This window comes from Hevea brasiliensis, chromosome 6 (assembly GCF_030052815.1).
Source record: "Hevea brasiliensis isolate MT/VB/25A 57/8 chromosome 6, ASM3005281v1, whole genome shotgun sequence".
Lineage (NCBI taxonomy): Eukaryota > Viridiplantae > Streptophyta > Magnoliopsida > Malpighiales > Euphorbiaceae > Hevea > Hevea brasiliensis.
Genome location: NC_079498.1, coordinates 101,642,646 through 101,670,504, shown reverse-complemented (window position 1 = coordinate 101,670,504; position 27,859 = coordinate 101,642,646). Strand labels below are relative to the sequence as shown.

Sequence of the window (27,859 nt, the reverse complement as noted above, 5' to 3'; positions counted from 1 at the left end):
CCTCAGTGCCACGACCAAAAGCATTTCTGTCACTATAATGGCCAAGATGCTTCCATTGGAATCATACATACTCATATTCGCAATGCTCCTAAAGTAAAGATTCTTGAATAACAAACATGAAAGATCATTGAATAACAAACATGAAAGATTAATAGTTTAATACAGTATTCATTACTGAAAGTAACTGAAACAAGTAAGATTAACACATAAACACACCACTAAATCAGTTTGATTTTTATTCATGCAATCGAGAGTCGAGACACATACTGGTAGACTGTTCCTCAATACATTACTAACATGAGTTTGATCCTTACAAAACTAATACACCAAATGTTTTATTCAAGCAAGATAAATTATGTAGGAGATGTCAAGTCTCTTATTCAGTCTATATGGAAAACCACCACTATCTAGCACATTACTGAGCCTGCAAATGAGCAAACACATTGAAGATGTCAACTCTTCTGTCGCAACTGCAATCAATTTAAGCAGATTACTACGATTTCATGATCATATTAGGATTAGGTGTTCACCAGAAAGCGCTTCTTGAATGCTTCAACATTCTCTTTAGGATCTATTTTTGTCTGCTTGTAAGCCTCAATCTTGATTATCTCCTGCACACAGATTTTGTGAAAAGGAAAGTTACAAATTAACAATTAAATTTCAGGCCCACTAACCATCACCAGTTCATTTCCAAAATCCTTGTTCAAAATAAAAATTAAGGAATACTTCCAATTTTAGCTCTACCAATAAGTTGTACAACAGCAAATGATTGTCCAAAAGCTTAAGATTAAGAGCACAAGAAACCGACACAACAGTTGGGCTTGATTAAACTTAGACAAGACAATGGCCCAGAATATTGAGTTACAAGTAAAGGGTGTCTTTCAACCAGCGAAGAAGGTGGATGATTATGTGTGCATGCGAGGGGGAAGCTTGCCAAGGGAGAGGAAATGTAAGAGTGAAAGAATTAGAACACTAGAAGAAGATCTCAAAATATAATTATTCTAATAGGGGAATGAATATCTTTTAAACAGAGTATCTTAAGCACGAACAGAAAGGCCGAGTTACCTAGGAACAGAAATAAATCATACCTCAATCCACGCTGCAAGTTTAGGCTTGCCTGCGATGATATCATATTTGAATGCCTCTGATAAGAAGACATGGAATCTTTCAACAAATAGAATATAGGCTATATCTACCTGAAGAACGCAAAATTTTATCCAAAGTCAAAAGAAGAACACTCGAATAATATTATGACAATAATTGAACTATGACACTCATTTCCAAATTGCAAACTAAAAATGATCAATATTTGATATGTTAGTTACGAGGAAATATCAAAAAAAAATTGAGAATGCAGCTTTACCAAACTGAATTGGCCAAGCAAAAATGGCCCATCATCAAATTTATGAAGAGCATTTTCCAAGTAATCAAAAGTAGGACCTAAAGCAAGTTAGTAATTTCAGTTAGACATTTTATCCATGGAAAGGTACCTTAAAAAAAAAACCCACTGCATCCACAACTAACCAGCGTCTTTCGCTGGATCTCCCTTAAATGAAGTAAACACAATTTGGTTGAATGTATCAGAATAGGCAAGTAACTCTTCAGCGAACTCCCTTTTAGCAGGATCCTGCAGTAATTTAGAACATTAATTTAGTCCTTCCCATACAAACATACATAGACACAGAATGTGGCCTTTCATCATAATTCTGCACATCCTACATGAGGAAGAAGAGAGAGAGAAAGTAGTAAATACCACCAAAAACAAATCCCCATTTCCATGTGACTTATAAAGAATAAAAATTTGAGATTAGCAGAAAAGTAGACAGGAGAGGCAGATTGTTTTAATCAAAAAATAAAACCTTATGGTTCCATCGAAGAGTGGAGGTTGCTCTGCAGTAGGATCCAGCACTGGAGGCAGTTTCTCCAGCACGCTTTTGTCCAAACTGTAAAGAAAGAAAGAAAGAAAGAACGAAAGAAATTCAGAGAAAGCAGCAGAGAAGGGAAATTGGAGAAAAAGTAGGAGATTCTTATGCGGTAGCAGCCATTGGCTGGTGTGAGTTCTTGTGTGGAGAATTTGTCAAGTGTTACGGTGTTGGGAGAGTGATGAGATGACAAAATGCATAATCTGGAGTGCTCTTTGTATAGAATTGCTGAGAGTGATAGTGATCTTAGCAGTGACGAAATAACATGCGAGACATGAGAGAAAATAGGTTGAATTTATCTCAAAAATGGGGTATGTACTGATGATATGTTCAAGTAACTTTGAGTTAGAAAAGTGTATTTGCTTTCTAACTTTGACAGTTGACGATTGAAAATTCATGTCCAGATACTGAAAATGGAAAAAAAGATCACGATAGAGATGGCAGCAAGCCCAACTCATCAAACCAATCCATGTTCACAACCAAACCCAACCCCACAGAACAATCATCCCCGACCTAAATAAATCCGTTACGGCAAAACCAAGCAACAGTAATAAAACCACCGCAGACCCCCTTGAGCTTGGCACCACCAGAGTTTGCCAACATCTTTCACCAGCAACACAAGGAGCACAAAGTGGCCCATTAAATGCACAAGCTCGGCTCGACTATTATAATGGGGCTGCTGCAGAGCTCGTTTAGATATGTAATTTTCATTTTTTTTCCTTCTTTTTGTTCATTTTCTCATAGAAAAGGCAACATAAATATGATTTTAGTCAAATGTATAAATCTATAAGTAATTTCATTAATCTACAAGTTGATAATTCATATAAAAATTAACTATCGTATTGAGTTGTTTAATTGAATTTTTACCTTCGTCACTCACTCCATTGATGTTCAATTGTAGGTCTCCCAATGCAAGGACTGTAGTTTTAATATCTGATGCCTTGTAAGAAGTGTAGTGTTCTAGAGTTGGATTCTGACAAAAATATAACAGGAAGTCGGATTCCAAATGGAACAAGTATTGATGGGAAGGGCAGTGCACACCCAAGGACGGATTATCCTATCCAATGTCCATCTAGTGAGAAATAAAATTTGTTCAGGCTCCTCTGTGGACTAGAGATTCCCTAATTTGTGATTAATGAATGTTATGACGTGGAGCTATATGAGTGGAAGAAGGCTGACATGACTTGATGAATTCGAAAACAGAATAGATAGGTTTGTATTTTCGGTTGAATAATACCCAATTAACTTGAGTTTTAGTAAAAAATTTTCCGTGTCTAATTTTATATCCTTCCGTCGTTTCCTTGGATTAATAAACTACTTGTTGCTAGTCTTACACGACCGGTCGAATTGGAAAACACATGGTAATGGAGCGTGAGCTTATACGTTGGTGCTAGAAACCATAGATCCAATGCTTAAAATCATAATATTGCACAGCCCAAGGGGAAGAAATTGATTTTTTTTTTTAAATTATTACTCATGAGTGAACTCCAACTAACAGGTCATGCATATCCATAGGGTGGCTACAATTCAGAAATCGCTTATCACAGTTCATAAATTGTCAATTCAGATGTAATAAAATTATAGACTTAAACCAAACTGACATGAAATAGTTTGGAAAACTGTTCATAAACCGCTAATTTCGGTTCGAGTCCTGGTTTAAAATAATTTAAAGGGCAGTTTGAAAAATAATGATTCGAGACGATTTGGAGGACAGTTTAGAAGCGGCTTAGGGGCGGTTTAATGACAGTTTAAACAAAAAAATTAGAGAAAAATTTTATTAATTTAGAATTAAGTTATATTTGTAAAGAATTTTAATTTTTCTTAAAAATCTTTCAATCAAAATGAAATAAAAATAAAGAGAATCAAATTAATTTATCTTTAAGGAAAATTTAATAAGAAAATACTTAAACTTATTAAAAAATTAGAAATGAAATTAATTTTTTTTAAGAAATTAAAAAAAGGTACATGAGCTTAATTTTGCCTATGTATCCTCTTGGAATTAGAGGAATTAAAGTTTGCAATTCTATTGCTTGCCTTTTCCAAAAAATTGTATGATAATTTAATAATTAAAAAAAAGTATAAAAGAGGAAAAAAATAAAATAGAGAGTATTGACAATTTTATTGCAGATATAAAATAATAATAAAGTAATTGAGATAGTAATGAAAATTTCAGTGAATGTATAAAATGGAAAGTAAAAAAATTGAGTGAGTATTGGGAATTGAAAAAAATATATAAAATAATTGTTTAAAGAATTTGAGAGAAATTGAGAGTATTGAGAATTAAAAAGAGTGTAGAGAATAATTGTGTAGAGAATTTAAGATTTATATAAATGAATTAGAAGTGCGATGAGTTATTTATTGGGTTCTTTTATATTTAAACCGCCGGTTTGGTTCGATTTGAAATTATCGAATTAATTTGGTTCGGAACCACCAATTCACTATTCTTTAAAAATATGAACCTAAACCAAATCGTAGAAGGATGGTTTCAGTCCGGTTCAAAGCTAGTTCCGATTTTGACTGTTTTGATCTGATTTTCACCGAACCAGTTTTGGTTTAGTTTCGATTCAAAATCGAACTGTGGCCACCCCTACATGTATAGTGCATATAAAAGGGTTAGCAAATGCAACAACTTAAAATTTATGAACATACCATATATATGCTTCACTTGAATCTTATGACTAATGGACATAAATATCACAAGTTAGTTTAATTTCAAGAACACTCTTCTGATAGCCACAATTCAAGAAAATGGCAGCTCCTCAACCAAACCAAATTCAAGGATTTCCAGATGGTAAAATTTATTACCTATTCAGGAAAACTTTAACTAAAAGTGATCTTGCCCGTGGCCTAATATTGGTAGGAAATGCAATTCGATTCCTAAGCAATACTAATCAACAGATCCGGCGGTCAATGTTGGAAGGACTTCACACGACACTTTACACTCCTCATTGTAATCGTCAAGTAAGATTGAAGCAGTCTGATTTCGGTCGTGAGTTTTACAGATTAGGTCGCCAAGGGTGGGTGGAAATTGCTAGCCATAATGGATTGGTTGAAGGGCTGCAAATTGATTGTTGGGCAGTAATGTCTGAACAGGAGGATCATATGACCTTGCTCATTCAAGTGGTAACTAATTAGTTTCTAACACTTTTCAATATTATGCCGTGTTGACATTTAATTTTTATTTCTATCTATAATTATGTAGCTTTATCGTTTGTGCTTAATTAACAGGTTGATTCTGAAACTGATGATGAAGATCAAGCAGTTAGAAATGTTGATACAGAAGGAAGTAAGGACGATGTTGATGCAGAAAGAAATGAGGATATTGAACGTGATGATAATTAACTTAGGGTGGCAGCCATCTTCGTCAAGGACAGCATTAATTTTTCTTGGGTTTATGTTACTAATAGTATTTTGTTTAAATCAACCTAGTTTGGGAGGTGATCAAAGCATTTCTTTTAAGTGCTCTTGGAGCACCCTTTACGTAAGAGTTCTCTCTGTGTATCCAGGCAGTATCCTGATGATTCAACTGAAGTTGATTTGAATTGATTTTAACCATAATAGCCTAATAACAATTGAAAGCCGGTTAGCATTTTCTGTAACAAGAATTCAGAAGGTAAATCTAACAAGAATAATAAACAAATTAAACAACAAATAAGCTCTAATTGTGTAAGAATAGACAATAAACCAAATGGCTAAAAGTGAGTTCATCCTGAGAAGAGTTACAAATACCAAAGCACAATTAATTCACCTGGGCCAATATTGCCAGAGCTATTACATTCTGTTGTCTGATGAACTTCACAAAAAATTTCCTGGTGGTGGCATAACAACCGAATTTTCATTTACAATGACCTAGGTTAGAAGTGCCAAAATTAATTGAAGTCGCAAAAACCTTTGAAAATAGTTCTGCGAGGAAACAAGGAATAGAAGCAGCCCACCATGAATAAAAAATATAAAATATATAATGGAGTTCATAATATGAAATAAATACACAAAATATATGATAAAATTCACTTATTAAATTCATGAGTTTCACATATTTATATTTTTATTTAATAGTAATGTTGTAAACGAAGAAAAAAGATTATGGTTAGCTATGAGGTGCCTCAACAAGGAACCGGAGAGAACTACATGGTAAGTACCAAAAGTTTTAAAAATTATAACTCTACCCATAAAGTTTAATGATTTTTTCAAAAATTATTATTTGTCCCCTTAATATTTTTAAATTTAAAATTATACCTATAAAATTTAATGTGTTTTTTTAAAAAATTAGTATTTGCCCTTTAATATTTTATTTTTGTTTTGACGTTTGCACTTTTGTGTGAATTTTATTTATCATTTTATATTAATTTAATTTTGATATTTTAATATTTAATATTTTTATTTAATTTTTATATTTTCATCAAAATTACATTTAATTTCTGTTTAATATTTATTTACTTACCTCTCAAAGGGTTAGGATAATATTTTTTCATGCCTTTTTTCAAGTGTTAAGAGGATTTTTTTTTTGGCAAAAAAAAAAAAAAGCATCCGTTTTCAATGATAATTGGTGAATGTTGTCATCATTGGTTATCCTCTTTTTCTTTTGTATTGCATTTTTTATTTTTTAATATTTTATAATATATTTTTCTAATATTTTTTAATCTGTATCATCTTGGAAATGGATTTATATATGTTTAGATCTATTTTTATTAATAAATTTTGAATTTTTATTATTTCATTTGTGAGAATTTTTTATTTTCTTATTTTTAAGGATGTGATTTCTTTAAATTGTTAGATGTGATCATTTTTCATTTCAATAAGTGATCAGGATGATTATTAAATCAAATTTATAAAAAGGCCTTAAAGTTTAATAATGATGAATTGTGTTAATTATTTAATTCAAATACTCTGTTGTTATGATTGAATTTTTTAAATTAAATAATTAAAAATAATTTATTTTTAATTTATTTAAATAAATTTTTAAATATATATATATATATAAATAAAATTATAGTAATATAAAGTTATGTAATTCGTATTTGACATTGTATTTAGATATTTAAAATTATTTTTTAATAAAAATATAATTTTAAATATTATTAAAAAATAATTTTATTATTTTTATAAATAAAATTTATTAAATTTAATTTTAAATTATTTTATAATATTTTTAAATATTTAAAATAATATCCTCTCAATTTCAATAACAATATTAATCAGCCCCGTAAGCTATATTTTTATTTCTTCTCCATTTAATGAAATCTCAATTTTTTTTTTAAAAAAAAGTCATCTTTGCTCTTGCACAAAATCCAAGCAATTTCAATGTCGTTTTGTGGGGCTCCTATTTACTTGTTGACAAATCAAAAGCTTCTCTCCTTGAATCCCACAGGACCTTCTCTCTCCACATTCCCTCTAACGTGTGCCCATTTTCATGCTTCATTAGCGAGTACCGATATTATCAGCAGTCTTATCTCTTTACTTGTCTTTTACAGTACACTTCTAAGCTCTCCAATTCCACGGAAACTCTCTCCAATCCCCTGAATTGAATTTACCAAAAATTTTATTTATTTCATCACCAATTACTTTCTGTTTGTTTCTTCTTATTATCTTTCCTCCATTTTCTTTCCAAATTTTCCAAAAGGGTTTACTGTGAAGTTGAATTTGCGGGAAGGATAATCTGGGAAAGGAAGTATTCTACACGCACGTTGTAGATCCTCGGTTTCTGCTACTCTGTTCGTCTATGATATTGTAATTAATTGGAAAAGCGCATTTTTAGGAGATTCTCGGCTCAATTGTTTATACCTGTTCTCAAATTCCCACAAAAATAAGCCTGTTTTGTCACAACGCTTATAGAGATTAGGGTAATTTCTTTTCTGGGTATTTATATTTTCATCATATTAACTAGGAGGGAAGAAAAAGTTTGCTTTGTTATTAATTTGTTGGTCTCTGCTAGACATATTGTTGTTCATTGTTCTTGCTAGGAGAGCAAAATCATTTTGATTTCGATTCTAATTTCATATTATATACTTTCACTCTTTGCTGGTCAACGTTCGAAGTGAAAACAGACAAAAGCAAAGTAAAGAACAATAAAAGGGGAAAACAAATAAAAAACTTAGCACTCACAAATAGCGATTACGCATTTTGGCCCTTTTGGCTTGAGTAGCATACAAAGAAGCAGCGAGGCGTGCGCAACTAATATTATACCTGACTTGTACATTATATTAGTCTGCTTGGTGGGGGTGGTTGAGACTTGCCTAACTCGTTTGTTAACCTTATAAAGCAAAGCCTATCGCTCTCTTCATCATTTTGTGCTAAAAGTTGTTAAATTTGGGGGTGTCTTAGAGGCTTTTTAGCAGGTGGGTCAAAGAGAATTGGGGTTAAACAAGAGCTTATCTCTGAGATTTGTGAGAGAGATTATTGGTTGATTTTGTGTCGAAGGAAAAACAGAGATGGGTTCCTATGGAAAGCTTGCCACGAGGGCTTTGGAGACTGAGATGCCGGTCATGGTTCAGGTATTAACAATCCATTTTGGGTTTCTGGGTTTTGTTTGTTCTTATCAAATGCATACAGGCACACACTCTCATGCTGCTTATGTATATGTACAGTGTATTGGGCATAGTGTTTAAATACCATATAGTTGCTTTTAACCCGGAGAATGGGAATTTGTTTATGCTTTGTGTGTTGCCTGGGGGAAGTGTTCTATTGGGTGTATGGCACGAAAAAGAGTATTTTTGGTGGAAGTGGGAGATTATGCACATACACATACCTATATGAATGTGATAAGTGCGACATTGTGAATGAAGTGTTCTCATAATGTGTGCCTATGAGAAAGTAGGCGGCTTGATGGTGAAAAAGTGGGCTGCCTTTATTTTGCAGATACAGGAATTGATCCGAGGAGCGAAAAATGCCATGTCTTTGGCCCAGGTTTTCCCCCCTTTTCCTTTTACTTTTTCCCATACCATACTACTGTTGTTGTTTTATACTATGATATAATGTTATTGAAAAATAAGAAATGGGTGGTTTCTATTGTAGCTTCCAAAGCTTAATTGTTATATGTTTTTGAGTCTTGAATATTGTAACCATGAGTATTGAGAATTGGGGATAGTTCACCGTCTTCTTTGAGGACAAGCATGTTTGATGCAGATAGTGAAAGTGAAATTTTATATTTTTAAAAGCAGAAAGAGTGAAGTGAAAATAATGAAGAAAATTTTGTTTCAGAATGCTTCTACAGAAACTAATTTCCTCAATTTATTTGGGAACTTGTAAGCTTCAAAACTTGTTTTTACCATTATTGTATTTGGATTTGCTTAAATAGAAACCACAAGAAAGTGGGACTTTTTAGAATTTCCTGTAAACCCTAGTATTTTGAAAATGATTAAATGAAATCCATATCCAAAGTCTTATCTCAAACTCTAAAGCAAAATCATGACTAGTGGTTATAAGTTATTCCCAAAATTCTCAACACACTGGACATTTCCTGACTATCAAACTTTAGGCCATTTTGCATGATATGTGTTTCCCTCTTTCATTTGTTTGCCTAAGACTAACAAATTTAACTGTTTTGGTCGAATTTTCTTGTCAAATTTCTTGGAAAGATAATATTATGTTTAGAAATTTGCATTGTTAGATAAAATAGAGAATACAGTTTTGATTATCTAAGTTTGTTTATCAACTGGAATACATTGGCTTTACTTGGTCTCGGTTTTCTTCCCTCTGATTGCCATGTAATAACTTTTTTTGGGCTAATCGACTCTTGTTCTTTGGTTGAAATGTGCACTGCTATAGGGGGTTGTTCATTGGCAACCGCCCAAACAGGCATTAGAAAAGGTGAAAGAACTTGTATGGGACCCTTCAATTAGTCGTTATGGTGCTGATGAGGGTATCACTGAACTCAGGGAGGCATTGACAGTGAAGGTATATGATTTAAAATTTTCAAAATTTTACCAACTGGTTATTGTTGGCTAATGAGCCAAAGTACTTGAATAAATGGCTGGCTAGAAAATTTCTGTTATCTGTGCACTGCTGTATTTCTTATTTATGCTTCTGCAATAATGATCAAGGATGCTATTTTTTCTGCTTTATGGGCACTGCAAAGTCATAAAATCTTTCAAATACTTCAACAACCTCATTTCCCAGTTGATTTTTTTCCCTGGTCTGAAAACAGTATTCTTGAAAATATCAACTACAACTGGAAGGTTGTGTTGTGTTTGTATAACGTTTACCAATAATTTCTATTTGTTTTGCAGCTGCGAAAGGAAAATAAATTGGTGAAATCTTCAGTTATGGTTACTGCTGGTGCAAATCAGGTGATTAACTGTGTTTTCCAAAATTAATGCTGTTCATTCTCTGTAAAGTTAGAATAGAAATGAAGAAGTATATAGGTTAATGAGAGGAAGATATGAAAATTAATGATGTCTTTAGTGCTTTTTGGATCTGTCAACTAGAATCAATAAATTTCGTGGGTTGTGAAAAATAGTTATCTTTTATATTTCAAGGCTGAATATCTTAATTCTCATATGTACTTCAAAATTCTGAATATATATTTCCATTGCGTAATGGCAGGCATTTGTGAATCTTGTTCTTGCATTGTGTGATGCTGGGGATTCTGTAGTCATGTTTGCTCCATACTATTTCAATGCATATATGTCCTTCCAGATGACAGGCGTCACTAATATTTTAGTGGGTCCTGGTAATGTGAAGACACTTCATCCAGATGCAGGTGAAGCCTGATCAACTGCTTGTTGCATAGCGCTTGCACCTTTTTTTGTGTATATATATATATATTTATATATATATTTTTTGTAGCAGCATAGAGCATTTATCTGAAAGGTCCATCGTTTATTTCAAATCAGTATGCTTTGGACAGAGTCCAATCTAATTTTCATAGTCTTCTTTTGTGATTGTGTGATTACCCATGAAGTTCAATTATTTATGGAGTTAGGCTTTTTGGACTTCTTTTAAATTATTCTAACAGTGTGTTTGGGAAGAGCTGAAAATGAAGGGAAGAGGGAGAAATTAAAATAAGGGAGAATTTTTAGCCTTGGGCCCACTAAATGTTTCCAACTCAAAATGGGCTAAATTGTTGCATTTACTTATTTGCCCTTGTGATTAATTCTTTTTTTGAAAAAACTGAAGGACATTGCAATAATTTCAATAAAAAATGAAAAATTCTTTCCATTTCAATGCCACCCTTACTTTTTCCCCCAAAAAAGGCTAAGTGATGTCTACTTATGAAATCTATGGCACCAAAAATCTGCTAACTAATGGTTATCTTCTTGCATTTCAAGTATGAAATATTTTGATTTGTAATTATGAAAGTTAGTTTTCTACTCCCACATGCATGCATGTTCCATTATATTTTTAATCTTTATAAAATCTTCAGATTCCTGGTATTCCCACTATGTGCTGACAAATCATGTGGCTTCAGTGTCACAATTAATCAATGGCATCATGCCAAATGGGAGTTTAGTGTGTTAATCTAAATTTTTTTTATGTGGATAGAGAATTATACTTCAGGATTTAAGCAACCCTGTTTTTAAAAGTAGTTAAAAGTACTTTCATTTATGGTAGAGTTTCGAGGCATATTTGAGATAGCTGAGGAGCTTGGGTTGTGCCCACCTTTTTATTTTACTTAAGAATTGAAATTTAAGAGGTTTAATTATTAAAAATCAGGCAATTTTTGGTTAAATTTCTTTGTTTCATATCTATTTTGATTTTTGCTGTCAAGTAATACACACCTCGGTTGATAAGTGTATGCAATAGTGCAGTGAGATCCCTGAAAGGACTGTTCAGTAGTCAAAACATTGGATTTCAACTTGGAGGTCTCAGGTTAAAACCATTGCATAGGGATAGGGATTTATGGGTGGTGAGCATTGAGTAAGCCAGCCATTGGACCATAAAAAAATACATGCAGTGTGTGATAGCTTGAATAAGGAATATTGGAGATTGATGTTTATTTGACATAAGTTGTATGAAAGTGCATTCTTTCTGCTGTAGTCTGTTTTTGGTTGGACTATTGTCAATGTTGCTTTGAATTTCAGAATGGTTGAAAAGGACACTGTCAGAAACTAGACCAGTTCCAAAGGTCGTGACTGTTGTTAACCCTGGTAACCCAACGGGGACATACATTCCAGAGCCCCTTCTCAAGGTTCTCTCTCTCTCTCTCTCTCTCTCTCTCTCTCTCTCTCTCACATTCACACACACACACACACTCTAAAAGGCCTTACATATCTGTATATATTCTTGTTCTACTCTTTTTAAATATTCTAAGTAGGACCTTCCTTTGTATTGAGTAGAGGATTTCAGATCTATGCAGAGAAGCTGGATCCTGGCTTGTTGTAGATAATACTTATGAGTAAGTCTTCTGTCTGTATCATAGATGTGTTTGATATAACAGCTACTTTCATGTTAATTTTTTTATTGTATTTAGATATATCCTAATGAATATCAAGGGAGAGGAGAAGTACTTACGATCTACAAATATCTTTAAAACGTGATAGAATTGATTCATAATTAACTTATTTGGTGCTTTATTAGGAAAAGTTTATTGATATAGACAGGGCTGTTCATTCAGGAATTACTCATTATTCATGTTTCAAACTTATTATACTGTGAAATGATTGTTATTTGAATTCGCACATTGATTTACTATTTTACCTTGTGAATGTGAAGTTCACACGTAGTAAACATTGTTTATTAGCATGCATGAGTGATCAAAAGTAGAACATTGTGTTCTCTGAATAAATAAAGATACATATAAAAACTACATGGCTGTGACTTTCCAGAAAGTGGTGAACGAAAAAAAAGATGACAAAAAAATGGTAATGATGGTGTCATAGTCATCAATAAATTAGGATACATTCTGCTCTCTGTTAAAGTTTCTTGCTGATTTTCCAATTAAACGTTCTCGCTGATGCGCCAATCCATCTCACTTGAGGATCAACAATATATGTTAATTTTTGTCCTACATAAAGAAGCTTATGGTGTCAATTTATGGATCTTAACAACGTTCTTCGTAGGTATTTTATGTACGATGGTCTAAAACATTCCTGCATAGAAGGCGATCATGTTGTCAACATCTTTTCCTTCTCAAAAGCCTATGGGATGATGGGATGGCGAGTTGGATATGTAAGTAACACTCTGTATGCCCAATGGTAATTAATAATGAGGGATTATTTTTCATAAAATCAATGTACAAATTTTGCTTTATTTAGAATTAAACAGTAAGTTACTCAGAATAAAATTACTGATTAATTAGTTTTAAGATTTTGCATTTTTACCTTGTTGGCATTGTAGTTTCTACTGCAAAATAATAATAATAATAATAATAATAATAATAATAATAATAATAACCTGTATTTCTGCAGATAGCATATCCATCAGAAGTGGAGGGCTTTGCAACTCAACTCCTCAAGATTCAGGACAACATACCAATCTGTGCCTCATTACTTTCACAGCATCTGGCCCTCTACTCCTTAGAAATGGGACCTGAGTGGGTCACTGAGCGAGTGAAAGATCTTGTGAGGAACAGAGAAATTCTTCTGAAAGCTCTCTCCCCTTTAGGGGAAGATGCTGTGAAAGGTGGAGAAGGTGCAATTTACCTATGGGCAAAGCTTCCTGAAAAATATCTTGATGATTTTAAAGTGGTTCGCTGGCTTGCTACAAGGCATGGGGTGGTTGTGATTCCAGGAGGTGCTTGTGGATGCCCAGGGCATATTAGGATCTCCTTTGGGGGCTTGATAGAGGCTGATTGTAAAGCTGCTGCAGAGAGGCTGAGGATAGGGTTAGAAGAACTAGTGAACCATGGAATAACAGAGTTAACTGTTTTACAGCCCATTCAATATTGAAATGTGAAATCCATTCACCAATGTTCAAGTTAACAACTGGTGCATTTGAATAAATGGAGGGTAGGGACCCGTTGAATGTCTGGAAGTAGAACAATAGTTCAGTAAATGTATGCATTGTTAAGCTATTTGCTGCAGTTGCTTTTCTGATTATATTATTATTGTTCAATACATGGATAATGCTTGTATATATGGTAATAATTTTAGATCCATTGGAATTTAAGAGCTTGAAAAATGTTCATGGTTAGGATTTGATTTCATTTTTGTTGAAATTCACCATCTAATTTAAATTTTCTCACTCTTTTAGTTTCAATCCAAACATGAAAATGCTGTCTGTGGGTTGTGATTTGATTTTTAGTGAAGATTTCATTGCTTTAAAGATGATTTCTTCAAAGTGTAATAATCTCATTCTCCTGGTCTTCGATTAGATCTCATAAATTATTTAATTTGTAATGTAACAATATTAGTAAATTTAAATAAAATTTGTTATTTACTACATTCTCTACATTCTCTACATCTTTAATTTGTATATACCATCAAAACCCATTTGGCCCAAACCCCAGCACGCGCCTCCGAAGCCAATAGGCGGCACTATTAATTGTAAATTCTCACAAATCTGAAGGAGAATTCTGACATTTCATATCTGCATCCAGCAAAACGACGACGTTTACGGCGCAACCTCACCAGACAAGGGTCGACAGAGATTCAAACTCAGGACCAGCGCAACTACAGAGGGACAATTCAGTCATTTCGAAGCTTTCTCTTAACCGTTCGTCGATCGTTTAAGCGTTGCCGCCAAAGTTCAATGCCTGGCCAAGTCAATCTAGCTCGCAGGAGAGAGAAGCAACTGGGAAAGCCAATCTTTTAGAGAGAGAAAAATCCGGTGAGGAGGGAGAGAGAGAGATACTGAGGGAATGAGACGCTAGATTTTTTATTTTGGGAATTGAAATTCGTGTGGAAGGAATAAAAATGGTGGGGAGTTCACTGTCTGGATTACAAGATCACTTGAAATTGGCTCGAGAGTATGCTCTTGAAGGTCTCTACGACACTTCCATTATCTTCTTCGATGGTGCCATTGCTCAGATCAACAAGTAATAATTTTTCCTTTTTTTTTTTTTTGTAATACTGTTGTTCAAAAACTTGCGTCGTGGTTCTAAAATTTGAGATGGCTTGCTTGTTTCGGTGAAAGATTTATATAGAAATGTTTTGTTTGGTGGAAATGGAGTTGCTTGCTTTTGATTTTTCTGTCACTCTGTTTGCTAGGTTGGGATTTTCTTTTTTTTTTTTGGGGAGGAAAAATTTTCTTGGGAGTGGAAAATCAATTGGCCTTTGGATTTGTTTGTTTCGAGGGAAATTTTTTTTTTTCAGAAAGTATGCATATGAACACCTCCTTTAGTTCAAATGAACTAGAAACCAAGGATTCATTTGTAAATCAATTCTTGCTCTTGGTATGATATAAATTAAAATACAATATAATTTATATTTGACATAATTTTATAATTGAATTTTATTTATCCTTATTTCTTAAAATATCCTCAATAATAATAATATAAAATCTTACTTCCTTAACTTTATATTAGATAAAATTTATTCTTACTGTATAATTTAGAATTAAGTTATTTTTATTTTCAAAATACCCTTAACATAACTTTTTTTTTTGCAAGGAATAAGTTTATTATACTTATGCACAAATTAAGTTCAATATTTAATTTCATATTATTTATTTCAAATGTTGAGAGAGAGTGTATGTGTGAGAAAGACATGGGCATTTTGGTCTAAAAAAATTAATGATCTTAATTTTGTGGAATTCATTTGAAATCCCATCTGGTTTGATAGAATTTGATTTTAGTTATATTTCCATATAATTGAATGCGCAGAATTGAAATCTATATTTTTTTCAAACCAAACTTGCAAAACATGGAATTTGTTTGAGCCAAACATACCCTAACTTTCTTGGAAGAAAAAGTGTCTCTCGAAGTTAATAGGAAACAATCTGTGGATCTTAATGAGACTTTAGAAGGAAAAATCTTTTTCCCCTACAATGTAAGCTTGTGTTTATGTGAGTGCATGCATGCCTATCTCCAGTTATTTTCTGTGTCTGGTCACTGGTGGCTGGGCTATGAAATAGGTGGTTCAAATTTCCTTAATACCTCCATCTGTGTGTGAGCAGTATTTCATCACAGTTATTTGGTCTCAATACGAAGAAAATTTACAAGTTAATAGTTGGCATCTACAATTTTACTTTATTTAGATTGATGATATGGTCTCCATTTGATTATAGGTGAATGATCTTATATGTTTTGTTTTCCTTGCTATATAATTTATTCAAATAATGGAGTAGTTCCTGATAGCTCTCATTGCTTCCCTATTTAATGACAACAAGCCTATGACATATCAGTGCCTAAACTTATAATAGCTATATTGTTTGTTATGCTGAGGTATTTTCTATTGATACATATTGGAGTCATGATTTTAGATGCTGTCATGGTATATCTAGTGCAATACTATAATAAATTTGAAGTAAAAGTTAGTGGTTGCTTGAATCCATCTTAATGGAGCTTTGCAATTACTGCCTTGAATTAGGCATTTAAACAACCTTGATGATCCTTTAATTAGCACAAAATGGATGAATGCCAAGAAAGCTATTTCAGAGGAGGCAGAAGTTGTAAAGCAATTAGATGCCGAGAGAAGGGCATTTAAGGAAACTCCCACAGGGCGACGTGCTGCATCACCACCAATTAATGCTAAATCATCCTTTGTTTTCCAACCATTAGATGAGTACCCTACTTCCTCTGTTGCTCCCATGGATGATCCTGATGTGTGGAGGCCTCCAAGTTGGGATACTATGAGTAGGAGACCTGCTAGGGCTGGCCAAGTGGGTATGAGGAAATCACCACAGGATGGGAATTGGGGTCGTGGTGGTTCAACAGGAACAGCTACAACTGGTCGTGCTCCAAAGACTGGTGTTTCAAGCAGGGTGAACTCAGGCATCCGAACATCTACTGGTGGAAAGAAAGGCACTGGTGCTGGAAAATCTGGCAAGGGAGATTCAGCTGTAAGTTCAACTAGATGTGATAATAGTGTTTGTAATATTTTAGAATGTACCTGCACTTGGAGGATTCCCCGTTCCCCTCCCCCTGAGCATGATATACTGTTCTTCATATTTTGGTAGACCTTTTACTGGTTGTGCCTTCTCCTCTCTCTCTCTCTCTCTCTCTCTCTCTCTCTCTCTCTCTCTCTCCCTCTCTCTCTCTATCTCTGGGTTTGAATTCTACATTATTACCATATAATTTTAACCTATTCAGGCAATGTGTCTGTCTGAGACTCTGAGGACATCTGAAAACATGATGAAGTAGCTGTGAGAGTTTCATCTTTCTGTTTAGGATGTCTTTGTTTCTTTAGTCTTCGTTAAATTCTACTTAGTATTTGTGCAATGCTTGTAGTCTCTATCATTCATGTGTCACTTGCTGGTGAACATTCTGATTTTAAGTTAACTAGAGTTGTATAAGTTGTTTTATTATTAGTTATTTCACGTTCATTCTTGTCCCTATCATGTGAATTTATTTGCAAACTCAACTGTTAGAATGGTGATGCTGAAGATGGAAAGTTTAAGAAGGGACAATACGAAGGGCCTGATCCTGACTTCGCTGCTATGCTTGAAAGGGATGTCTTGAAACTAGTCCTGGAGTTAGATGGGATGATGTTGCAGGTCTTAATGAAGCAAAACGACTTCTTGAAGAAGCTGTTGTCCTTCCACTATGGATGCCTGAATATTTCCGGGTAGACTTTGATGGTTGAAGCCAAATTATTATTGTAATTCACACTCTCATCTTGCTGGAATTCTTGGTTCTTCTGATTTTGTCCCTTAATTTATGCATTTCCACATTGTCTGGATTCTGGAGTTAAATGACATGCTGGAAATTTTGATTTTATTTTGACATCTTTTCATCAAAGAAGCTTATTGATATTTTTCTTTGGCAGGGAATTAGGAGACCTTGAAAGGTGTCCTTATGTTTGGCCCTCCGGGTACTGGCAAGACACTGCTTGCTAAGGCTGTTGCTACTGAGTGTGGCACAACATTTTTCAATGTTTCATCTGCTACATTGGCTTCAAAATGGTGTGGAGAAAGTGAGCGCATGGTGCGGTGCTTGTTTGATCTGGCTCGAGCTTATGCACCAAGTACAATTTTCATTGATGAGATTGATTCTTTGTGCAATGCCAGGGGGTAATTATTTCACATTTATGTAGTGTGGAGGAATGAAACCTATTAGCTCTCTGCATTGCTGCTTGTCAGGAAAAAATTTTCCATGCATCTTCGTTTTATCCCAATTATATGCATTATGTTGGGTTTTCATGTTGCACAAAAATTTGTCTATAGTTTTATCCATGGCATATGCTGGAAGTTGCATTTTAGGTTTTCAGTATGCTTATATTGATTCTTTAAACTCTCTCTCCCTTTCTTGTTTGTTAGATAATCTCACCTGCATATGGATTCCAATGTATGAAGTTGTTTGCTCTGCACTGAAATATGAACGGATTGTGCTAATATTTCTTTTCTGTGAATGACTGCAACACTTCAGGGCTTATTTTGATTTTATTTTGACATCTTTTCATCAAAGAAGCTTATTGATATTTTTCTTTGGCAGGGAATTAGGAGACCTTGAAAGGTGTCCTTATGTTTGGCCCTCCGGGTACTGGCAAGACACTGCTTGCTAAGGCTATTGCTACTGAGTGTGGCACAACATTTTTCAATGTTTCATCTGCTACATTGGCTTCAAAATGGTGTGGAGAAAGTGAGCGCATGGTGCGGTGCTTGTTTGATCTGGCACGAGCTTATGCACCAAGTACAATTTTCATTGATGAGATTGATTCTTTGTGCAATGCCAGGGGGTAATTATTTCACATTTATGTAGTGTGGAGGAATGAAACCTATTAGCTCTTTGCATTGCTGCTTGTCAGGAAAAAATTTTCCATGCATCTTCGTTTTATCCCAATTATATGCATTATGTTGGGTTTTCATGTTGCACAAAAATTTGATTACACCAAGAGAATGAAAGTGGGTAAAGCCTGTGGATCTGATGAAATACCAATTGAAGTGTGGAAGTATTTGGGAGATATGGGAGTGGCATGGTTAACTAAATTATTTAATAAGATTCTAAACTCAAAGAAAATGCCTGATGAATGGAGGAAGAGTATTTTAGTACCTATTTTTAAAAATAAGGGAGATATACAGAGTTGCTTAAACTATAGGGGAATTAAACTCATGAGCCATACTATGAAGTTGTGGGAGAGAGTTGTTGAGCATCGACTACGTCATGATACTTCTATCTCTCTCAATCAATTTGGTTTCATGCCCGGTCGTTCAACTATGGAAGTGATCTTTCTCATTAGAAGCTTGATGGAGAAATATAGAGATGTGAAGAAAGATCTACACATGGTTTTTATTGATTTGGAGAAGGCTTATGATAGTGTTCCAAGAGAGGTCTTATGGAATGTGTTAGAACAAAAGAGGGTATCTATTAGGTACATACAAGTATTGAAAGATATGAATGAAGGAGCAACTACTATTGTGCGCACAGTGGGAGGGGACACGAGATTTTCCGATCTCAATTGGATTACACCAAGGATCAGCCATAAGCCCTTACCTTTTTACATTAGTTTTAGATGAACTGACGAAACATATACAAGAGAGTATTCCTTGGTGCATGATGTTTGCGGATGATATTGTTTTGACAGATGAGACACGAGAAGGAGTCAATAGAAAGCTAGAACTTTGAAGAGAGGCAAAGGGTTTTAAGTTAAGTAGAACGAAGACAGAATATATGCATTGCAAGTTCAGTGAAGGCCAAACTGGTGATAGAGAAGGAGTTAGTTTGAATGGAGTGATATTGCCCCAAAGTAATCACTTTAAATATCTAGGCTCAGTCCTTCAATTAGATGGGGGATGTGAGGAGGATGTTAGTCATAGGATTAAAGCCGGATGGTTGAAGTGGAGACGTGCCACGGGAGTTTTATGTGATCGTAAGATTCCCAATAAATTGAAAGGAAAATTTTACTGCATACCATACGACATGTGCTATGTTATATGGTAGTGAGTGTTGGGCACTGAAAGAGTCGTATGCATCTAAGATAAGAGTTGCAGAGATGAGAATGTTAAGGTGGATGAGTGGCCATACTAGACTAGATAAAGTTCGTAATGAGAGTATTAGAGAAAAGCTAGGAGTGGTGCCAATTGAAGATAAGTTAGAAAGGAGATTGAGGTGGTTTGGTCATGTAAAGCGTAGACATACGGAGGCTCCAGTTAGACAAGTAGAGCACATTAGGTTAGAGGATAAAAAGAAAAAAAGGGGTAGACCTAAATTGACTTGGAGGAGAGTAGTACAACATGACCTAGAAGCATTACACATTTCTGAGGATTTAACCCAAAATCGTTCAGAGTGGAGAAAGCGAATCCATATAGCCGACCCCAAATTTTTGGGATAAAGACTTAGTTGAGTTGAGTTGAGTTGAGTTTTATCCATGGCATATGCTGGAAGTTGCATTTTAGGTTTTCAATATGCTTATATTGATTCTTTAAACTCTCTCTCCCTTTCTTGTTTGTGAGATAATCTGACCTGCATATGGATTCCAATGTATGAAGTTGTTTGCTCTGCACTGAAATATGAACGGATTGTGCTAATATTTCTTTTCTGTGAATGACTGCAACACTTCAGGGCTTCAGGGGAACATGAATCGTCTAGAAGGGTCAAGTCTGAACTTCTGGTTCAGGTAGATGTTGTAAACAATACTTCCACAAATGAAGATAGCAGTCGAAAAATAGTGATGGTTTTGGCGGCTACTAACTTCCCTTGGGAAATAGATGAAGCATTGAGGTTTGTCATGCTTTGATTTTACTGAGGAGTTTTATACTCCTGGAATTGTCAGCTAGACTGAATTATCTCTACTAACCCATATCTGCGAAAGATGTTATAAGTTGTTATGGTTATTCTTATAACTGTATCTAATTTGATGCCTATGCAATGCAGGAGGAGGTTGGAGAAGCGTATTTATATTCCGCTTCCAAATTTTGAGAGCCGTAAAGAGCTTATTAGGATCAATTTGAAAACTGTTGAGGTAAATTGACTGTACGGCTGACAATTGTTTCTTTTAGTCATATTGATGTTGCTTCATTACAATTCTTGGTTAATTTCATGCATTACAAGTTAGGAAAACTATACTATCCCACTTGTGCTGAGGATCAATTTTTGCCTTGTCACACAGTAGTTTTTGATTTAATACTTTGCCTCCTTGAGGTTTATTCTTGTGCCCCTTTTTCTGTTCAAGTTAAAATATAAATTCTTAAATGACATTATCTTTCATAAATATTACTGCTAAAAATGCATAAATGAACTCTGAATATAATGTTCACTTATTTATGCATTCTTTTTCAACTGCTCGCTTATTTTAACTGTGTACTAAATTCCAGCTGATTATTTTATGGAAGTCCATTTTAATATGAATGAATTATATAAAAAAGCAAAAGATGAGGGGTCACTCTAGAAATCTCAAGGTGGGAAAGTGCAATGAGCAATACCCTAGGTGGTTTTAGTTGTCCGCTTGAATGGTGGTGTATTTTTTTAGTATGTTTTGATGAACCGGAAAATGAAATGCTAGAAAAATCTGAGATATAACGAATAGGGTTGCTGCTGTAGGTCAAATATGGTTTAAAGGAAAGTTGTACTTCCCATGATGTGAGGAAGAAGTTTTTTTAACACCACTTTTCTGAAAAGGTTTTTAATTTCATCTTTTTAAAACATGTGTTGGTGTGACTCCGAATATTATGTTGATATTTTATACTGAGTATAATATTATCATTTGTGAATCTAAAGATTGTGGCAAGATTGTATAATGAATATGGTATTTTAAGTTCTGAAAATTTACAGTCTGTCATTTATAAATTTTGGTGGGGTATTTATCCCTCAAATGAGGTAGCCAAATGGTGGTTAGAAGTGGAGTATTGCACAGATAGTGCAATTAATGAGTTTATGTGTGGATATGTGGTTTTTTTTGCAATTATGTTATTTCAAATATTTTTATCGCAAGGATCCATTGTAGGTTATGATTTCTAATCGTGTCACTGGTTTGGTGTTTTTGCTGTGAGGTGACCATATATTATGCCTTGCTGCTATAGCTTGTGTACTTACTGGTTAAAAATGCTGTATATTAGGTGGCTCCTGATGCGGATATTGATGAAGTGGCTCGTCGGACAGAAGGTTACAGTGGAGATGATCTTACAAATGTTTGCCGGGATGCCTCCTTAAATGGCATGAGGCGTAAGATAGCTGGAAAGACCCGTGATGAGATCAAAAACATGTCTAAAGATGAGATTTCAAAGGATCCTGTAGCGATGTGTGATTTTGAAGAGGCCTTGCAGAAGGTTCAGTGAAGTGTTTCTCCAGCTGACATTGAGAAGCATGAGAAGTGGTTTTCAGAATTTGGACCAGCATAAGGAGGTATTATCTTGCCATTGTTGAAATGAAGACACCTGTTGTTGCATTTTCTTCCTATAATTAATCAAACTGGTTCTGTGTGTATTTCAACAGTGATTTGATTGATTGTAATCCAGTTGTTGGAAAGGGCTCATATGTGTTGTGCTAATTTTTGTATCTGTAGCCTCCCTCATGCAATATAATTCGATTTATTTTACAAAACTTTGTAACTTGTGATTGCACTGCTGTAAGTTACATGAATTAGGGAAAAAGAAAAACCCCCAGATAATGCTTTCTTTAGCTTTGAAATGTAGCGAAAAATTTGGCTTCGGTTGAATCACTTTCTAAAAGTTTTTTTTTTTCTTTTTTTTAAATTTTTTTTATGGGATCAGGAAGTGTGTTTTATTGATATAGCGGTCTCCTTGAACCGGTTTGCACGAGACAGGATTTGTCCCAATGGAACGGGTCATTTAGGCAATTCGAATTTTCTCACAAGTCAAGCAGCCTGCCTACGATATTCTCAAAAACCGGAAGTGGCCTCTTCGCACACTTCTGCCTAGAATTGACATTGAAGAAATGTTGAAGTAAACATCTCTATCACTTTTCCTCATCGACACATCGCCCCTCAAACTCTATTAATTTAATATAATAATCTTGTTGACGCAACTAATTTAGGAGAAAAGTAGTATATTTCTTTGTGCGTAAATGATTTGGTACATATTTCTATTTATACATTAATATTTTTATCACACAAAGAAACTAATACAATACACAAAATAGGAAGAAAAATATACAAAGAAGGAATGAATATTAATCCATATGATACAAGGATATTGACATAATTCTAATACTTTCCCTCAAGTTAGTTCATATATATTACGCATGCCCAACTTGTAAACTAAAGGATGAAATATTTTGTTGTTTAATCGTTTGGTGAATATGTTTGCCAACTGATCTTTTGAAGCCAAATGAGAGACACTCAATAATTCATTTATTATTTTCTCTTTTATGAAGCGTTGATCAATCTCTATATGTTTGATTTTATCATGCTGAACTAAATTGTGAACTATACTGATAGTAGTTTTGTACTAACTTGTGAACTATACTGATAGCAGCCTTATTATCACAAAACAAGTGTAACTCATTTATTTCTGACACTTTCATCTATTCCATCAACTTTAATAATCACAACAATTCACAGATGCCTTAAACCATAGCTATGTATTCAGTTTCTTGACTAGATCTAACTGTCACGTTTTGTCTTTTGCTTCACCAAGTGATTAAATTCCCACCAACAAAAGTATAATAACTTGATATTGACTTTCTATAATCAATAGATTCAACCCAATTTGCATCTATAAAGACCATTATCTGAAGATGTATGTAACGTCTCGAATTTTTAAATAATTATTTTATATATAAATTTTGATATTTTAATGTATTAAATATTGTAAAATTTTAATTTGAATTTTTTGAGTTATTAAAATTGAGTTTTTGTTTTTGAAGGTAATTAATTTAAATGATTTTTAAAAACTAATTCAAATACCACGTGGCAAGTTTGAAAATATTTTTGAACTCCATAATTTTTTTTTCAATTTTCTGCAATTTTTTTGAAATTTTTGGACGTCGTTTTGAGTCCCAGGGCAAAGCAAAAATTAAATTTCAGGTGCTTTGAATCGAATCGATCAAATAGAATCGGTCTGGATCATGTCGACTAAATATCCTTTTTTTTCTTCCTTTCCTTCTCTCCTGTGCATCCCAACCTCCTTCCCTTCTCTCTCTCTTTTCTCTCTCCTCCCTCTCCACCACTGCCGACCACCACTTCTCCTCTTTTCTCCCTTGTTGGCACACCTCCAGCGCCCCTCCCCCGCCACCGGCAGCCCCTCGCGGGTGAGAAAACGTGCTTAAAAGAGTTCCCCATGTGCGCGTGACTCTTAGGCTTTCTTCGCCATTTTTGGCAATTCCGGCCACCAATTGAATTGGGTCTTATTTCCTTTTTGTTTTACACCTCACAAGCTTTCCATAGACACCAATTTCACAAATTTTTATTAAGCGGTTTGTGCAAATTGAGCTCGAGAAGTTTTAACCCTTTTTGAATTTTGAGCTAGATTTATCTCAAACCGTAAATCCTACCAAAAATCTGAGGTCACCAGCGCATCCTACACGTCGAGAGCTTAGCAACAACACCAATTTGGAATTTTTTCGACACCAAAAATTTGATGGGTCCTACGAACTTGCCAGTGATTTTTTAGGTCTTTATTGAGTCTTTTTAATTAAATAAAAATTATATTCTAACTCCTGGTGTTGTGAGCTTTGCGGAGGTATTTTCATTTTGAAGAAATTTTACCAGTAACCGAGATAGCAATTTCGAGTTAGACGCGCAGACTGCCAGACCCACTTTGGAAGTGGGTCAATATTATAGTGCTTTCCACCATTTTTAGATACTCTGGACGCGTTCCAAGTGTCAGAATTGGTGTAGGTAAACTCGAACTCCGAATTCTCTTTTTTACCCAATGTTGAGTTTAAAATAAAAATTCATAAAATATTCGTGGGTAGTTAGAAAATTATAATTCCAATTGCAATAGTAGAATGACATTGTTAAGGACTGCAGGGAATAATTATAAAATTTTTAGGGTTAATTTGTATAGTTTTTGCAAAATATTAGTTTTAAGCTAAATAGCTTAATTGTGTATTTATATAAGAATTGACTAGTTTGGCAGGCCTAGGAGGGGCATTGTGTTGTTGTTGTGTTACGAGCCTAAGGCCTTTTGAATTGATAAGTGTTAGTTGAGTTATTTTACAGGTTGGGTAAGTCCTAGGTACAGAAGAAACTCTGTCGGATTTTCGGCATAAAATTCGAGTGTCTTTGACTCTGTAACTCTTTTTTTTGAGTTATTATTGATAAATTTCTTGAATATAATTATTTAGGTGATCCAAGTTAACCTTTCTCTTCTTCTTAGCTGCCCCAGTAACACTTGGATAATCTATGAGTTTGATATTGATTTTATTTATAATTTCAATATTGTTAAATTATATTTAAAGCATGCTCATGCATTCACTTATCTGTATGTATATAATTAGTTAAATGCTAGGCACGCTCCTTTACTGCATATGTTATTGAATTTGTTTATGGATGTCACCTTAAGATAACTTGAAGCTGTTTGTGTGTGTGTGTTGGCGTGAGTATGGTGTGGATATGGATACGAGCAGGATAGGTAGTCACGACTGGAGCTTGACTCGCTGGGACCTAATCCTTATATATGGATAAGTCGAGGTGAGCACGGCTTTGACTTGATCTCGTTGGCTCCCACACTTAGATTGTTAAATGAAAGTCCGACTTGAGTTGACCTTGCTAGCAGGTATTGGATTAAGAGAGCTGTATAGGGAATCAGCTCCCATATATGTATTGATATGACACATGGGTGCATGCGTGCTTCAAATTATCTTTTATGCAAATATTGGTTAAATTGTTTGAACAATGAGAATGTGATGCATTTCATACATAGGAACGCATTAGATTTAGATAGTTATAGAAATTATATTTAAAATCAATATCTTACTCTCTGAGTCGAATGTTCAATATCTGTTCAACTATTTTTCCTCAGGTGACAGGTGTCTTTATTTGTAATTAACCTGCTTTATTTCCTCGCAGGGTTAAACAGAAAATATTTTCATTTAATTTTATTGTCTTTTATTTAAATTTAGAACTCCGCATGGACCCATAGTTATATTTTTATTTGGGTTGTAATAACTTAGTTCTGGAGTTGTAAAATTAATTATGTAAGATTGCTTAGATGTGTGAGATATTTAATACCTCCAAACTCAAACCTTTACTTGTCCTCAAGCAAAACAAAATTTTTTAAAAACTCATTAGGGTACTTAGAAATATAGCCAAAAACTTAACTTGCATATAAGTGGACACTCTTCAACCTTCATACTAATTCACACTTTCAAGGCATAGGGACCTCAACAGTTGCCCGCTAGAACCTCACCCTTTTTATGGTGTTTCAACTAATTATTCCTCTATATAAGGCCATTAATAAGTTACAAATAACTTGTTTTATCAGGATAGACTTAAGAAACACTTACTCCCCCAAGTTGCCTCTATTAAGGATGATTGTGGTGAGTTTGATTTAATTCCAACTCTATAAGTATATTTCAATTCCCTATCTCCACTGATGTAGCATGCACTTTTCAAAAGATTAAAAAGTCTTGAAAAGGGTTATAATGGGGCTAAAGGGATAATGACATAGTTACTAATGAAAGGTTTTAAGGAGTGCAAATATGAGGATAACATCTATGCACAAAGTAGCAAGTATACCAAGTTTATACTACTGGTTTTATATGGAGAGGAAGAGTTCTTGGTTTTTTTATAGTGCCAAACATGCTTCCATGATACTTATCTTGGGACTTCTTTTTCTTCTTCTTCTTCTTCTTCTTCTCTCTCTCTCTCTCTCTCTCTCTCTCTCTCTCTCTCTTTTATTTATGTCCCTTTTGTCTTCTCCCCCAAACTCATTGCTTTTGCTGGGTTGAAAATTAAATTTTTCTTTGATTTCAATTAGACAATTGCACTCTTTCTTGAGTTCTACATCCTCTCTCCATTTTTTTTTTGCACCCAATATACTTTTTACTTATGCATTTAGCTTCCTCAAAAGGGTAGGGCAGGTTGTTTAAGCTAGAGGTTAGGTAAATAAAATGGGTAAGCAATAAATTCTAAGAGATAAATATAGACTTCAAGTTGGCTGCAAGGGATATATATTTTAATTATGGGTGGCTAAGACTTAGTGAGGTTGTATCAAAGAATGCCTTAATCATCTCCTCATCAAGCACATGCTAGGATTTCGCCTCGATAGGTCTAAGAGACATGTTCTAGAGTTGGTGAGGCATTTTTAGGTTTGCTTGTATTTCAAAAATTTCATCCTGATTTTGCAAGTTCAATGTGACAGATTAATAACTATGAAGGAGTTTAACTAGTTTAACTCCACTTAGGTGATTAAGTTTTTCACAAATAATATATTGAAGCCTTTTTGCCCATTTAGTTACATTCATTCCTTTTTCCCAGAGAGTCCAATATTAGCTCATCAATATTTTAGTTATAATTCTAAGTTAAAAGCCTTTTGAAAAAGTTCAAAATTTTCAAAATTTGAAAAAAAAATTTGGATTTTTGATACACAAATATAATATATACATAATAAGGTGATGAAATGTAATATATAAATGCAATGCATGAAATGCACCCCCAAACTCAAATTTGACATTGTCCTCAATGTCATCAAGATATCACAATCAGGTCAAGAGCAACATCATAAATGTAATAATAAGAAAAAGCTAATGGATATAGAATACTCTCCCTTGAAGTGTGCCTTCCCTTGAAGATTTATGAATTTGATCTCCATTGTACCTTTTAAGTGCTTCTTGAACCTACAAAGTGAACAAACATAGAAATCAAGTTCGGGAGGGTGATAAAACAAAAGAAATAAACAAATGCAAAGATTAAATTTAAAACTTGGGTTGTCTCCCAAGAAACGATTAAGGTCTTTAGCTTGACCCCTTTTAAAATTGCTGATCAAAAAGCGATTTTCGTCCATAGTAGTTGTCATGTAACACCACATATGGGTCTTGATTTGTGGTACTCTCAAGATTAGCA

The 27,859-nt window shown here is 34.2% G+C and overlaps 2 protein-coding genes and 1 pseudogene across 2 annotated transcripts; 2 read left to right on the top strand and 1 right to left on the bottom strand.

Moving 5' to 3' along the window:
• Window positions 1–222: 222 nt before the first annotated feature.
• Window positions 223–1,450, bottom strand: LOC110631993 (glutathione S-transferase L3-like; the record flags this gene model as incomplete). The annotated part of the gene is made up of 4 exons (XM_058148044.1): window positions 223–424; window positions 531–611; window positions 1,089–1,196; window positions 1,364–1,450. Coding segments are annotated over 4 exons (285 nt in total), but the record flags the coding sequence as incomplete, so codon positions are not given.
• Window positions 1,451–7,284: 5,834 nt separating this feature from the next.
• On the top strand, window positions 7,285–13,969 carry LOC110631959 (aromatic aminotransferase ISS1). Its single transcript, XM_021780013.2, has 9 exons — window positions 7,285–8,413; window positions 8,778–8,825; window positions 9,687–9,815; window positions 10,148–10,207; window positions 10,464–10,620; window positions 11,942–12,048; window positions 12,197–12,255; window positions 12,920–13,028; window positions 13,268–13,969. The coding sequence occupies exons 1-9, from the start codon at window positions 8,351–8,353 to the stop codon at window positions 13,745–13,747; spliced, it is 1,212 nt and encodes a 403-aa protein (XP_021635705.2). The 5' UTR covers window positions 7,285–8,350; the 3' UTR covers window positions 13,748–13,969.
• Window positions 13,970–14,403: 434 nt separating this feature from the next.
• Window positions 14,404–22,434, top strand: LOC110631960 (katanin p60 ATPase-containing subunit A1-like; annotated as a pseudogene).
• Window positions 22,435–27,859: the final 5,425 nt, after the last annotated feature.

What these genes read in the sequence shown, in the direction of transcription:
- LOC110631959 (XM_021780013.2), top strand. Translation starts at nt 8,351, where the DNA reads ATGGGTTCCTATGGAAAGCTTGCCACGAGGGCTTTGGAGACTGAGATG. An exon ending in GGGAGGCATTGACAGTGAAG is followed by an intron (nt 9,816 to 10,147) that starts GTATATGATTTA and finishes TTTGTTTTGCAG; the next exon opens with CTGCGAAAGGAAAATAAATT. An exon ending in GACACTTCATCCAGATGCAG is followed by an intron (nt 10,621 to 11,941) that starts GTGAAGCCTGAT and finishes TTTGAATTTCAG; the next exon opens with AATGGTTGAAAAGGACACTG.